The 15,286-nt window shown below is 49.4% G+C and overlaps 1 protein-coding gene and 1 long non-coding RNA gene across 6 annotated transcripts in view; one reads left to right on the forward strand and one right to left on the reverse strand.

The window, feature by feature from the left end:
• NRP2 (neuropilin 2) overlaps positions 1-13,896 on the reverse strand; it is a 119,840-nt gene extending 105,944 nt beyond the window's left edge. Inside the window, exon 1 of one of the 5 annotated variants that reach the window (XM_005676406.3) lies at positions 12,891-13,896. In XM_005676406.3, the coding sequence (XP_005676463.1) occupies positions 12,891-12,963 (73 nt within the window). In that variant the 5' untranslated portion in view covers positions 12,964-13,896. The remainder of the gene's footprint in view (positions 1-12,890) is intronic. The other 4 variants (XM_005676407.3, XM_005676412.3, XM_005676409.3 and 1 more) reach the window with 4 other exon arrangements.
• Positions 7,683-10,067, forward strand: LOC108637783. Its single transcript, XR_001919307.1, has 2 exons — positions 7,683-9,028; positions 9,402-10,067. It is a non-coding gene; the product is annotated as an uncharacterized LOC108637783 (long non-coding RNA).

Here is a 15,286-nt window from a genome sequence, read left to right on the forward strand (position 1 = left end):
AAGATGGGCATGCCGCACAATGGTGGTTGGGACACACAAATCCACGCAAGTAGCCTTTTAGGCATCGCGCCTCAAGCTCAAACTGTGCCGCAGTCGAGCTGCCCAGAATCTAATGGATTCAGGTTCCATTTCCTACTGGGTGAAAAACAAAAGCAGGCCATTTCCTCTGGTTAGCAGAGACCACATCATCCTCTAACTAATGACCCCGCGCCCTCCCCAGGCCAGCAGGACAATGGGCCCAGCCTTCCTGCCCAGACGGAGACGAGGCCAGTGGTGGAGCTGGGTGCCACTCGTCCCCCCTGCAGCCAATCTTGCAGGCTTTCCAGGGGTCCACACCACTCAGCCATGCTGGGCACCCAGCATCTCCCAACAAGGTCAAACTGTGGCCCGCTGGTCTTTGCTCATGGGTGGGAAATAGGGCTGAAAGTGGCCCTCTGAGGAAGTGGAGCTGTCTGGATTTAGATCACCAGCTGCCTGGACTAAATTGGCAGGAGAGGAAATTTTCTACAGGGTGCAGCTCCTCTGCCAGCTGTTGTGCTGAAACTACAGGCCTGCTCCTGGCTCACCCCAAACCACACCTTTTAACGCAGAACTCATCACAGGGCATCTGAGCTGAGCTCCTGTTTGGTCATCCAAACTCCCTCCCTCCTTTCAGCATCCCTTCCCTGTTCCCTCCCCTCCCATTACTCCTGAAAGAGGAATTTTTCTTCAACTCCCTGCCTCCCAAGTTTAAGCTTTTAGTACTAAGACAAGGCACACATAATCAGCAATAAAGACAGGAAACTTCTTCATAAGAAGGTTTCGTTTCTCACTCACATCAGGAGTAATCATTTCTCACTTTAAAAAAAATTAAGCTATATATATCCCATAGTGGACAGTCTACATTTTTTGCTATTAAAACTCACTTAACCAGAGGAAATAGGAGTAACTCATTTCTTTTGTCCTTTCTTTATCTGAAGAACACCAAGGCATTTATTAAAATATTTAAGAACTCATTAAAACATCTGCTTTGCTTGCATGGAGTTAACCTTTTCAATATCCAAACATTTATAAACTCACATTCTTGTTTGGATGGCACTCAGAAACACACGCACATACACATAGATATTGAACATACATCCGGGACACATAATTATTAGAAATTCACACTTCAGTCCTATACACACATTCACACCCTCTCATAAAATATCACACATCATTTGCACAGACATATATCCACCAAGATAAATACTAGAATCTCCGTCTCTATTTTTCTTGGAGAGATCTGAATTCTTGAAATCTATCATCAGTAAAAACTGTAAAGAAAACACACTTAATCCTTCTCCACCTCCTCTTGATAACTGATCTTTCATTTCCAGGTTTGGGGACCCTTCTGAAATACAGAAGGGTCTGTCTGAAATACAAACACGTCTCCAAGAGAAATGAGCTAGACTTTCTTCCAAAGAGCTGCACCACCCAGGGCTCAGGAGGTCTGTGTCACGTGCCAAAAGGAACAGCATAAATGTTCTCTATGTGTTTCAGAGGAGTCCAGCCCAGCCAAGAGGGAGTTGAACTCAAGGGCAAACGCCTTTAGGCCAATCTCCACACAGAGAGGCGAGGTTGACCCCATTGAATTTTAGCTACTTGCCTGTCTGGCAAGTTGACAAGTGACTTCTTTCTGTATTTGGTGAATACCTTACACCTGGGGCAAATTCATTCCCAAAGAGAAGCAGGCGAACCCAAGCCTGGACTGTTCAGAGCAGGTTTTCTCCTACATCTGAGAGGGAAGTCTAAGGGATGGGCCAGGTCAGGTCAGATAAAGACCTCGGAGGTCTTTGGACCATGGATGAAAGGATTCAAGTGACACCTCTAGACATGATTAAAATCAAGGGACTACTAAGTTCTAAAGTCACAAAGGTCTGATTTACCCCCATAATGAATACTTAGGTGTTTTAATTTGACATATAAGAGGTCAGATTATTTCTGACCTTCGTATCTTTGTTTCCTTGGTTGTTTTTCTCATGCGCTTTTGTTTGAGGCTTGCCAGGTGGCACTAGTGGTGAAATACCCACCTGCCAATGCAGGAGACATAAGAGATGAGGGGTTCGATCCCTGGGCTGGGAAGATCCCCTGGAGGAGAGCATGGCAGCCCACTCCAGTATTCTTGTCTGGAGAATTCCAGGGACAGAGGTGCCTGGCAGGCTCCTCCAGTCCACAGGGTCGCAAAGAGTCAGACACGACTGAAGAGACTTGTTTGCTGGTGAGCTAAGTACCATCTGATGCTGCCTACGGGTACCTGTTCCTGGATCAGGTAAAGGGACTCTGGACCCGTCCACTTACAATTCTAAGGCACTCTGCCAGTTGGAAAAGGAACTCACCCTCTTATAGGACCCAATTTAAGACAAAGCACTGATTCCTTGGTAATACAATTTTTAGGAAGTATTTATTAAAAAGGAGTAGCAGATCCTTTAAAAAAAATCTGGTCTGCCTCCTAAGGAAATTCAGCTGGAGTTGCTTTTAAAGGAACACTGTATGGCCAGAACTTGAAAATAATCGGATTACGGTGGTTTACTTCACGATGGCCAGGTGACACCAGCTACAAACCTCGGGCTGTTCTGCACAGAACAATCAGATCACTCGGTGTAACTGAACTGAAGGTAAAAGTCCTTATCACAAACAGGGAACTTAGGCTGGCTGGATACGGGACTGGAGCATCAGGTTGTTGTCAAAGGTGGGCCTGGGGTAAGGGGACCAGACTACCAGGAGGGGGCGGGGCTGGCATTAGCAAAAGAGGGGATGCAAGCATCTGGATTCTTAACTCCCTGTAACCTTCCTGTGTCTCAGTTTCCTAAACTGTAATTCTGTGAGTGGTTGGAATTAAGTGTGTCATTTTCAAAGTTCTTTTTGGAAGTGTTTGTTTTACCCTCGATCAAAACTGGACCCAGAACTCCAAAGTGCAAAGCCACTAAAAGTGCAGCTCTTCTTGGGTGTGGGCACAGAGGGTAGCAGAAACAGTGCAGTATGCCTGCCTTGAAGCCCCTCCCTGTCTTTCTGACGGAGCTTCTCCATAAGGATTTCAGGGCTTTCTGGAACTGGGTTTGAAACCCATTAGATCTCAGTTCCCTTGTTACTTTCAAATGCCACAGAAAAGAGAACAAGTACAAGGATTAGAAGACCCTATATATATACCTGAGGGCACTTGATGGAGAAAAACAGTCTAATTTCATCCCCAAATAACACATTCACACCATAGTCTCATCCTATGACCATAGCATTGTTTTTATTTATTAGCAGGAAAGAAAAGAAGAAGCCCTTTCTACGACTTCAAAAGAGAGAAGGCTGTCACTGTGTTAACTAGTCAGGAGCCTTGTATGCAAGTATGATCTCGCCACTGGAAAGCTGTGTGACCTTGGGTAGTTAGTAAACCATTCTGAGCCTTTATTTTCCCATCTATAATGAGGGGAGTGGTGCTACAGGTCAGTTCCAGTTCTAAATTTCATAGCCTGTATAACTATGGAAGGGGAAAATCCTATAACCCACAGATGAACCTCTAATTAAAAAGATTCTCTACCCTCCTAGACAACAAGGTATTTATGCAAGGTGTTGATTTTATTTCATCTGCTTGGTAAGCCTGAAACAAAACTCTAGGATTCTTCAGTGAATGCATCTGTCTTGCATTATGGAGAGTTTAAATGTCTCTTTCTATCACATTAGCTCTACTGACGTGAGTTTCTTTTCTTAACTAAGTCTGTGGCTGTATATTTATACATATAAGGCATACACAGTTCTGTGTGTGAGCTTCTCAACAATGATGCATGAAAAGAAAACAGAGGAGGAGTTTTTCCCAATCTCTCACACAGATCTTCTAAGTCCTGTGCTCAGGGTTTGAACCAAATTTTGCTCACTAACCTTGAATAAGCTTCTTTTAAAGTGATCTCTGTGGGCTGGGGCTGGATTTTGTTTTATTCAAAGCGACTTCAGCCTGTCACAAGACAGTCTCATAAAAATCTGTATCTTGGCTTAAGCTTGGAAGAAATGAGCCAATCCATCAGCCCAGGAATGCGGCTGTTTGACCACTTCCTAAGGCAACTGGGAAGGGATGCAATCTATTCAATTTATGGGGCTGGGTGGCAGTGAGTGATCCACTCCTGAAGGCACAGCAAATGAAAATTCTTGTGAACTTCTGCAATGAGAAAGTTCAAAATCTGAATAAAAGAACTGTCTGGCAGGGCAGGAAGGAGGGAACGGGAGAGTGGGAAAGGAAGGCAGCACTTGAGCATGGAAGAAGGAGTGAGGAATGAGGCAAACTTCCTCTTCTGAAACACCTCTGATGAATTCACCAAGGACAGAACTGGAAACTGGGTCTGGAAACAGGGCCTTTGGAACGTCTCTCCTCAATCTGGATGCTAAAAATGAACCTTCATTTAATCGTTAAAATGTAAGTTTGATGTGATTACCTCCCCTGACCTCGAATCATGCCACCTGTGGTAACCTTGTTATTTGTCATCTTATATCATAAACAAATGCAATTCCAATAGGGCAGCCAATATAATATCATTAGTTGATATTTATGTCCATTCTTTCCCAGACCGCATTGCAAATGCAATTTTGATGCCATTGATGAGAGATCTGGGATTACAATTGCTGACCATTTCAACAGACATTTGGGGAAGGAAATAGAAGAAGAATAATTTTAGGGTCTCTCCAAAAGGTAATATGATTGTTTTCATTAATTTTGATTAACAGAAGGCTTCTGTTGAAACATTCATGGCTCCCCATTGGTTAGTAAATGAAATCCAAACCCCTTGGCCCAGCAATTTGGACCTTGCATTTGGCCCAAGCTATTATTTCCAAACTTATTTGCAACTATTTGCTTCCATACTGTCTAAATGGCCATTTCTTAGTGTTCCCCAAACACTCAGTGTTCCTTCTCTGCTCCCTTTTGCCCTTCCCCTCCTATGCTTTTCCCAGCTCTAAACCCATCTAAACTCCCAATCCAGGCTCACATGCCACCTCCACCCTCCCTGATCTCCCAGGAGTAACCTCTTCCAACTTCTGAGGCTGAAGCTCTTTAGCATCTTCTAAAGTTTGAGAGAATCTTATCCATGCTGCTGGACCACGTGTTCATCTTTGGCAAACCTTACGGCATCAAACCCAGAGTCTTTGCCAAATATCACACTCAATGAGGCTTGATGAATTAATGAGTTAATAATTGACTAGGTAACATCAGGTGGTTCAGTGGTAAAGAATCCACTTGCCAATGCAGGAGATGTGGGTTCAGTCCCTGGGTCAGGAAGATTCCCTGGAGAAGGAAATGACAACTCAATCCAGTATTCTTGCCTAGAAAATCCCATGGACAGAGGAGTCTGGCAGGCTACAGTCCATGGGGAAGCAAAGAATTAGACACGACTGCCCACCCATGCACGCTGCCTCAGCAGGGTAATACCCTAAGTATCAGTAGGTATCACAAATTCTAAGAAAGCCTTATCACAAAGTATTCTGCATGTCCAGCCTCCACCCTTCCTTCCCAACTCACAGCTGCTATTAAATGCAAATATTTTTTATTGGTGAACCAGGAGTTTAGAGGACTTGTCTGGGATAATAATACCTAGTCATAGATCAAGGTAGAGTTAGTGTGAACTCATAGGACACAGTAACCTCAGATAATGATGACGAAGTTCAAAGGAAATTACGCTTTAATTCTAACAATGGTAAAATTAATTTTATCTGAGGGCTTTCTTACCCCCTCATTCCATCCTGCCATCCTCCCAAGGGGAAGTTCTAGATACTTGTTTTCAGTAGCACCAAGAAGCTTCAAAGTCCTACTTTATCCCTAACTCTTGCTGGGTTTCAGTTCACTCCTTTCTACCCATCCTCCTCCATCAGCTCCCTTCCCCTGGCCCCCAATATGCCTTTTAGGCACATCTGTTTTATTTTTCCCCTTTATCAAAATAAATTATTTTTGCCGCTTGGTCCAGTCATTTGCAATTCCCTTTATCTTCTTCACTGAAAGACTGGCCAGAACCCAGATCCCTGTCTATCACAGGATCTTGAGAGGCGGTGAATAGGGTATCACTGGCTATGTGCATTAGACTGGCCAGCAGCCCCATCCAAGGCATGCTTTCCTTTTGTTATTCCCACCCCACTCCTTTTTTTTTTTTTCTGGATTAGATCATGACTCTTTTATGAAGACCCAGAGGGAAATGGGATTATTAAGGGTCTTGCTGGGTAAAAGCTATTTTGTCTTTACGACGACTTTTTTGAGTTCAGCTGCTGAGGGGCCTTTCTGCCAGAGTAGAAGTTATTACACATTTGGGGAGCCCCTTCCATGCGGTGATTCCTGCTGAGCACACTTTCAGGGATGAAGGATGGAAGAGGAGGAAAGGAAAGGAGAGAGATTTAAAAAATCAGTAGAGGTGAGAACTCTGAAAGTAGAAAACCAAGGCGAAAAAAAAAGTATAAAGAACTGATGTAAATCTAAGATGAGAATCCAGCAGAGAACATGCACCTCTGAAGAACAGGGTGCCGAGAGATTAATCTGACGCTTATAAAACCAGACAAAGGTCTAGTGGGGTAAGAGCTGAGAATAAGTAATTATTTACTGATTTTTTTAAAAAAGAACAAACTCATAAAAGTAACATAAACTTACCGCAAGGGTGTTAGTGTGCTTTCTGTCTTTTTATGATCACTAGATACTATTAACCCTACTGAAGCTGTTTTGAAGATTAAATGACTTCCGAACAGGCAGCTTAATATGTACTCAACAGTACTCTATGTAATCTGAAATAGCCGAACACCCTAGAAATCAGTCAGCTATTGGGATCAAACACACTTACAGATAGAGACACTGAGGGAGAGAGAAATTAGGGATTCAGGATCACTGAGCCATCAGGTGACTGACAGGTCTGGCTCTAACGCTTCAGAAGCTAGGATGTCTGATGAAGGCCTCCCCGAACCTTTCAGTGACAAACTTATTCAATAGCATTTAGAGACAGACAAATGTTTTGCCTGTTTGAAAACTCCTTTTTCTCTCCCAGTGCCAGGAATCTGTGTGTGAACAATGAGAGATGTGTTTGAGGCTGGGGTGTGAGTGGGCTGGAGGCACTTAACACCTTCTTCACTCCCAACACACAGGCACTCTGTTCCTTGTCATCCTGGCCCTCTTTCCTGCTTCCTGGAAACCAGGGTGTGTGTTTGGGGGGGAGGGTGTGGCGGGGGTGTGAGTAGATCACTCAAGTCTGAAAGTATGTGTCACAATATCAGAGGTTTTTTTTTTCCCTAGCAGTTTCCATTTCTCTCCTGTCTCCTCAACCCCAGTCTTCTCCATCCTAAATGCCACGGTTGTTATTGTTCTACTGGAGAGGAGCAGCATTTTCAGAGATGGGGGATTTATTTTTATAGCACAGCTGGTCTGCCAAAGGTCACATAATTTGGCAATGTTCCCAGTGGTTAAAAATTAATTTCTCCTTATTAATACAACCAAGGTCCCATAGGATCGGAGCTCAGCCTTATCTAAACTTGACAGCTTCCTAAACCTTTAGAAGATGCTCTCTCCTGGAGGGCCAGCCACACTACAAGGCCACTGTGTCCTGGAATCCAACCCTACTGATTCCTATTAGGTAATGAGCCCATTAAGCCCTTCAACCGTTTCTCATAAAGGCAGCTAAAGCTTTGGAAAAGGCTGTAGGTTCTCCAGGACAAACGTTCACAATACCTTCCAGGAATGAGTTAATTTAAAAAAAAAAAAAGTTAATGCCTTACTTGGAAGGAATCATACAAAAACTTTCAGGGATCAAACACAAGTATGACACACAAGGAGAGTGTCTCAAAGATTATCCAGTGGCAAATGATGGTCAGATGATAAAATACCTCAAATATGTTAATGATACTATAAACTACTGCCCAGACATCACTTTTCAAGTCTTTTCTCGTCAGTGCAAGAAATTAAAAAGGTATTATGCTTCTGCTCCATTTTTGAAAAAAAGAAAGTCTTGTCTCTACTTTCCTAAAGTCTCTCCCAACAGGACTTTTGGGGAGTATATTCTGAAAACCCTTTACCAAAGAACCTGGTTCTGACTTCTGTCAGCTCAGAAGTGTCTCACACTAGGGTCACCCAAAAACAGCTCATTCTCTTGACTGCTTTAATAAGCATTGAGGGAAATGACGGACACCAGGCAGGATCCTCAGGGCCATGCAGCCCCTAGTGTCTCTCCCAACTGACCCCCCACGGGCCTCTCCTCAGCTGTCATTCACTTTCATGCCTCATTGCTTATGAATTGGCATTTGAACTCCTAGTCTCCTCTACACTGTGAAAGCAGGAACTGGCCTTTCAGGTGCAGAACCTGATCTATCCAGTAGGAGATGCGAGCCATTTGGTAGACAGCAGGAGTCCCGTCTGGATAGCCCAGGGTTCTAGTCACTGCAGCCTTCCAACATTTCATTTTGCCAATTGGGTGCTCTGTGGCTTAATCTGAGGTCTCCTCAGCATGATATAAAAGCCCAGACCTGCGGGGCTGCCTGGGCAGTCACGATTAATTGTACCAGGCACAACTTGGACAAGAAGGGGCTTGCCCTGGAACCCGCGTGGGGATCGTTTCTCTTTCCACTGTTTTGCACTGTTTTCCACAGTTTTGCACTCTGCTGGCAACTAGCACTAGCTTCACTACCTCCAGTGGCTGTTTATGGGGTAAAGTGGAGTTGTTACTCACTGAAAGCCAGCAAGAGCCTAGTCCCTCAAAGTCTAGAGCAGGCCGTCTGTGCCAAATCCAAGAGTTTATAGTTCTACTTGCAAATGTTTATGCCTGCCCACAGTCATCCAGCAACGTAGGGAGACAGCAGAAGACAAAGATGAAAACCCTCTTCAGACTCCTCTCCTCCGGAGCCGAGACCGTGGTTGCCTCTTTCAGGATTTCTGTCTCCCACAGTCAATTTACACCTCTTATCTCATCATGCTCTCCAGACGGAAGGCTGAATTGACCGCTTCTGCCAGGGGCCATGGCAATGGTGTTAAAACTCAACCACAGATCAAAGCTCTCCAGGCAAGGGGCTGGTACGGGTAGGAGGCGGGGGTGGGAGTGAGGTTTTTTTTTTTGGGGGGGGGGGCGGTTGATGGTTACAGGGTCCGGGTTCTTTTGGCCCCAAGCGGTGAGACCCGTGGGCTGGGAAACGTCAGGGCTGGGAGTTACCATCATCTGAAGGAGCCCATTGTCAGGGGTTGATTTCCTGAGCAAAACCCAGTTCCCCGCAGACCACGAGATTAAGTCTAGCAAAGGGGAGTTTCGTGGCCAGGCGCTGACCGTGAATGGCCAGCACCAGGGGGCTCTCCTCGCTGTCTGAAACCGAAAGGAGGGGAGGTAGTGGGAGGGAGGCGAGCGGTGAGCACCGGCCAATCAACCCGAGCTCGGATCTCCTTCCTCTTCCAGAGAAATTCAGCCGGAGCCGCAGAAGCGGTGACTCGGTGGAGCTGGATCCCCTAAGCTTGGCTGGGAAAGCTGATTACCATCTCCATAACGCCACGGTCCCCGGAGGGGCGTGCGGTTCCTTCCACCAGCCCCGATCCCGGCAGTCCTGGACCTCAGCTCGGCAGATGCCCCCCACCCAGCCGCCGGGACTTTAGCTCCGGGGATGCCCCCCACCCTCGCTGGGCGCCCGGGTGGGACCTGGTGGGAAAAACGGCGGTGCGCTAGCCCCAGGCGAAGGACGGGGGCAGCCAGTTAATCACAGCTCGTCTCGCCTCCATTAACTTCTGTTGATATTAAAAAGAAATCAATCAGTGAAAATGGAGCCTTGGCCGTGAATATTTCTTTTTCTCCAGTGGAAAAGCAAAGAGCGAGGCGGCGGCGGAGGGGAGGCGGAACTCGCCGGCGACTGCAGAGGATTCTCCCAGGCCGAAGACCGCAGCGGAGACTTAACTTTCTGGCAATGGGCAGTGCTGAGGAAATGCCGCAGGCTTCTCCCTGGGGGTGTCCTTAGTGTGGAGGAGGAGGGGACAAAGCTAGAGGAGTTGGAGGCGGCCCACTTAAACCGGGCTGGAGCTTGGGTTTTGCTTTCTCTGGGAATATTTTTGCCTAATAGAATGTTTATGGATCGCTCGGCTCTGTTTCTGCTGCGTAGCCCAAACAAATCGATGCGGCGTTAGAGACAGCGCGGGTGGGGGTGGGGAGGGCCGGCAGGGGGGCCCCCACGTCTCCACCACGTGGAATGCCCGCGCGCCGCGTGCTCTTCACCTGTTCGCGCGCACTGGCGGGCGCCCGGCGCGCAGCGCTACTAAAGTTGTGCGCATTCCCGCGGCTCAAACTGCCTCCCTTCTGCCTCCAACCTCAGGTCCCAATCCCACCCCGGCTTTCCTCCACCAGCTCCGCCAGCGCTCGGGCCCCCAACCCCTCTGAGCCGGCTTTCTTGGGGCGGCGCGGGAACTGCAGCGCAGAGTGGAGTGCAGGAGGGGGCGCTCCCCGCAGGGCCTTCGGAGCGTCCCCCGAATCCCCGAGCAGGGGTAGGAGGGCAGCGGCGCTGTGATCCGGCAAGGCGGCCGGCGTGGCAAGGACTGGGGCAGCCTAGTGCGCGACGCCCACTCAGCTCCCAGCCGCCAGCCAGTGCGAGAGGCCACGCGCCGTGGCCAAGAGGTTATTTGCTCAATGGCTCCCTCGCTTGCTCCTTCCGCCCTTCCCCCCCACCCCACCCTAACCCAACCCAACTCGTCGGAGTGGGTTTCAGCCGTCGCTGCAGGCTGGGCCCGGCCCCCTCTCGGCCGGCGCGCACCGGGTGAGTCAGAGGTCTAGCTCGGCCTCGCCCTTTGCTGCTCGCTGCCAGCTCCCCCGGTGCCAGTCGGCTATTCCGACCAAAAGCCCTAGCAGCCCGCGGTTCGCGATCGCCTTTTCCGGGGGCTGGAGAATATCCATCCCGGGCGGGTCCCAGCTCCGCGTCCCGTAGGGAGGTCCCACCCTGGGTCCGAGGCTGCCTGAGGCCTCAGAGAGGGTGACCGGCCCGCGCTCCCGCCTCTGGGCTTCTCTAGAAGTGACGCAGCGCGGCCCGGGGCTGGGGTGGGAGGGGGCTCTGCGGAGAGCGCGGGAGGCAGGTGGCAGAGCCGGAGTGGGTTTGAGCGGGTGTCGCGCACACACGTACACACTCCGCGCAGCGCTCGGGGACAGATGTGAGAACATCTGGGGTACGAGATGGCCCCTGAGTCTTTACGACCCCTCCCACTCCGCACAGCACACAGAACCTGAAGTTGTGTGTGTGTGTGTGTGTGTGTGTGTGCGCGCGCGCGTGTCGATGTGTACGCCAGTGTGCGCGCACTCGCGCACCCAGGCCTACAGGAGTCCGTGCCTGAATACATAATATACCGTGGGCATCCTCGCCGCGCGCGCACGCGGACAGACACACACACACACACACACACATACAGCGAATCACACAACATCCATAATTTATGCCGCTTTCAGGTCTGTGGGAGGTAATTTAATTTCGCCTCAAGCTGGGAATTTAGAATTAAGAGAACAGGGAACTGGAAGCCACAGGAAATTTCCCCAAGTGGGACCTGCACCCATCTCTTTCATACGATTTGCAGCTGCTCTGAAGACCAGTTATGGAAGAGAAAAAAGCAGCAAACGTGTGTGTCTGGAGAGTAAGGGCGTTCACGTCTTTCTTTCCCTCAAATAAACACCCAAGCTTCAAGTGGGGCGCGTGCCTGTGTTGGCGAGTGAGAATCAGAGTTCCCAGCTCCCGCAGGATCCACTAACCCGCTGTGATGGGAAGACCCGGGAGGCTGCCAGGGGTTTGTGCTACCGCTGCGGTGGCAGCCTTAGACGTGCCTCCGGGTAAGGGCACTCCAGGAAGCGTTTTTCTCCTCTCTCTTTTCTCCATTTCCTCCAGGGATGCTTTCCCCACTCTCAGTCACCTGTAGCAGCTTTTAAGAGTTTTGTCAGATTCCAGAGACTCTTGTCAGAGGGGAGAGAGGCTCAGCCCGGAGAGAGTGGTGTGGGGAAGCAAGACCGTGCCCCACTAGATTTTCTGGAACCAGAGAGCCCTTCTCTGAAACAGCAGTGCCCCTGGCCAGCCTCCATTCTCCCCACCCCCCAAATACTTGCCCCAGACCATTCTGGGCCTTGCAGTGCTTATCTCTGCAGTCTGTCCACACACCGTTTTTGGCAGTGGTTGAGAACAAATTCTACCCAAAAGTTTCTAACCACTTCACAAGAGTGAGAGACCTTTGAGGGCCACGCAGTTTGTTTTATCTAATACTAGTTTTAAAAAGAACATGATTTACTTCCCCCAGAAAATATATGGAGGCAGGAAAGAGAACTGGGTGACCAACCGCCTCCGTTGGCAGCAGCGCCCAGCCCGGAGCCGAGCCACGAGACAACTTGCTCCATCAGCCTGAGCCCAATGATTCGGAGGCTCATCCACACATTCTGCAAAGAAGCCACAGCATTGGAAAACCCAAACTAGATTCTTGTATTTCCCAAGCCCTTCAGTTAACATTGCTCAGTGTAGCTAAGTGGAGGGAATGCAAATGATTTATATTTCGCTGGCTAGGTTGAAGAAACTCATGGGAGATGTGTTCTGCTTCAAGACAGGGGAAAAAAATTCCCCAAAACTGTAATGCAAAGGCTTTGTAGTATTTTTAAACCTTTGATTCAGTCCATATGTGACATCTGAACACCGCCAAATTCTGTCTATGTTTCAAAACACACACATAGTCACATACTCCTAGCAGGAAAGAAAAGTTGGGTTTTAGCAGCGGTGGTGGTATAGGGAGGGCCGACTGGGATCTCTCTCTGAATTATTCAGTATTGAGCGATTCTCCTTCTCTTGCCATTGCGTGTGGCCCCCTGCGTTAGCAGTTGTTTTTAAAGGTAAAGGCACGCTGAAATGAATTTAAAAAAAAAAACAACAAACTTTCGGGGGCTTACCTGCTTGGCCTCTCACTTCATGTCCTGAAAAGTAGAGAGCTAGGAAAATCCAGGTGAGAGGAAACATATCCATGTTGGAGAAGGTTTTCTCCAGAGCTGTTTTTATAGATTTCTTGTTTAATGGTAAGTCTTTGTGTTTTTCGCTCCCTTGTGTTCTTCCTTAGTGTCCTCTGCAAAGGTTCCTACCGGTCAGTGTTTCCCTTCTGAGTCCTGGCGGCCTGTCGTCACCTTTCTTCTTGCTGGGTCCCCACCTCACCAGAGGAGGGTAGCTCTTGAAATCAGCAAAGAGGGAGCAAGCCGGGAAGAGAGGATGGATTTCCTCTCTTAAAAACAAAACGCATCTATGTCCTCTCCAGTTCCTCAAAGTATCATTTCCTTTATCCTACAACATCCCGAGTATTTCCCGTTAGCCAAGCGTAAAAAAAAAAAGAATAAAAATACAAGCCAAGACTTGCCTTGGGCATCACACGGCCCCCAGGCAGCTGTGTGATCTCAGAGGCGTACACTGACAGACATCCCTCGGCACTGGGGACCGGCACGCGGGCGGAGGCACAGACCGCCGGACGGCCCGAGCGCGAGGCGGCCGCCCAAGCTCTTGCCCTCGCCGGGTTCCCCTAGCGGGAGCCTCCCCTAACGGCTACACCCGCTTGGCCAGCCTCGCGAGGGGAGTCTGAGGAAGGAAGCTGCTGCTGCTGCGGCTGCGGCTGCTGTGGCTGCTGGTGGTGGTGGTGCGGCGGCGGCGGCGGCTGGGATCGCCTGGGAGTGAGCGAGCCCCTCTCCGAGTTCGCCCGCGCCCGCCCTCACCTCCACCTCGCCCAGCGCCCGGCAGAGTGTCTGCGCGTCTGAGGATGTGCTGGGGGCGGCTGCGGGCTGGTGCCTAGCTCGCGTTCTCTGCTTCCCCTCCGGCTCCCCCCGCTGCCTTTTCAGGCCGAGCAGCATGTGGATGTCAGAGCCGCGGCAGAGCTATCCGATTACGCGCCGGCTCAGGGCCCGCCCCTTCTGTGTTCCTGATTAAAGAGGCAGCCGCGGAGACGCGCGGCGCAGAGGCGAGTGCCGCGGCACCCAGCTCGGGCGGGGCGGCGGCGGTTTTCCCCCGGCAGCGGCCGGATCAAAGTTAAGGCAGCTCCCCCCTCAAGCCACCCATCTCCCCCCAGCACCTCCCGCCACCCTGGCACCTCCGCGGCCGGGTTTCGCCGGGCCGCCCGTGCGTAATGCCCTGCAGAAGGAGCGCCCCCGGGCACCTCCCGGGCGCGCTGCCCTTGGCCACTTGGCCCCCGTTCGAGGGAGACTCCGCGGGAAACGGAGGAAATTCTTGTCCCCCCGCCCCCGATTCCCCGACTCCGGTGCCACACACGTAGAGCCCAGCACAATGCCACGCGCAATGGCGTTACAAGAGGAGTTGGGTGGCGTACAGTGTTTGGAGCAGGGAACCCGGCAGCAGCTCAGCCATGCGTTCGCGCCGGCAGCAGTGCGTGGCGGCGACACACACGCTCAGCCCTGTCTGAATAAAACCCCAAACACTCCTTGCGTTTACTACTCAGATCCTTTGTTGTGTCCCAAACATACTCCTCTCTTCTCTGCGTGAGGGTTTAGTTTTTCCTGCGTCCCTAACTTGTAACTATCAGAAGAGGAAAGACGTTCTTCAAAGCAATTTTTCAGGTAATGGATTCCGCCAACCTTCCAAAAATGTCCAGGTAGGAAGACTTCTCAAAATGCTACAGAAACTACTTCTTTTCACATTTTCCCGGTGGTAATGTGGTCACACCGCCGAGGAAAGAAAACAGCATTATGCCAACTATTTTTTAAATGGAGGCGTGAAAACTGTTTAGAGGGAGCCTCGAGCTAACAGTTGGGAAAACACTTGCGTTTTTGTTTCGAAGGATGTCTTTGTGGGTTCCAAACTGTCTTGCTTCACTAGGCACCTATTACTACAGTATCATAAAGACTCCAACAGAAACAGTCTAAACACTCTGCGTATACCTTTTCTGCCACTCCACAGATTAAGAAAAATAAAGTTTTGGTGACAAGAAACACACACACATCTGACTATTCCATTTATTTCTTTGCCTGTGCTGGTGGATTCTTCTGGGTGGTTTTCCTCCTTATCTGGACTTGCCATTAGCTTTGTTTATCACTTTTAGTGTCTGAAAAATCTGTAGCTCCCACTTAACTGTTATTTACACTGAGATAACCAAAACAAAATTGAATCAGAAGTCATTTGCAAATAGTTGCGCCAGGCCGTGCAAGGACTTACCGTGCTGTGTAAACGCACAGGCTGCCTATCACACTGTTAATCTCAGACGCCTGGCGTGAAAGGGCATTTAAGCGAGGCCTGGTGAGTTCTTCCAATGTGCATATCCCCAGACTGGCCCAAAGTCTACCTCTCATTCCTTTCC

Source organism: Capra hircus, chromosome 2, assembly GCF_001704415.2.
Source record: "Capra hircus breed San Clemente chromosome 2, ASM170441v1, whole genome shotgun sequence".
Classification (NCBI taxonomy): domain Eukaryota; kingdom Metazoa; phylum Chordata; class Mammalia; order Artiodactyla; family Bovidae; genus Capra; species Capra hircus.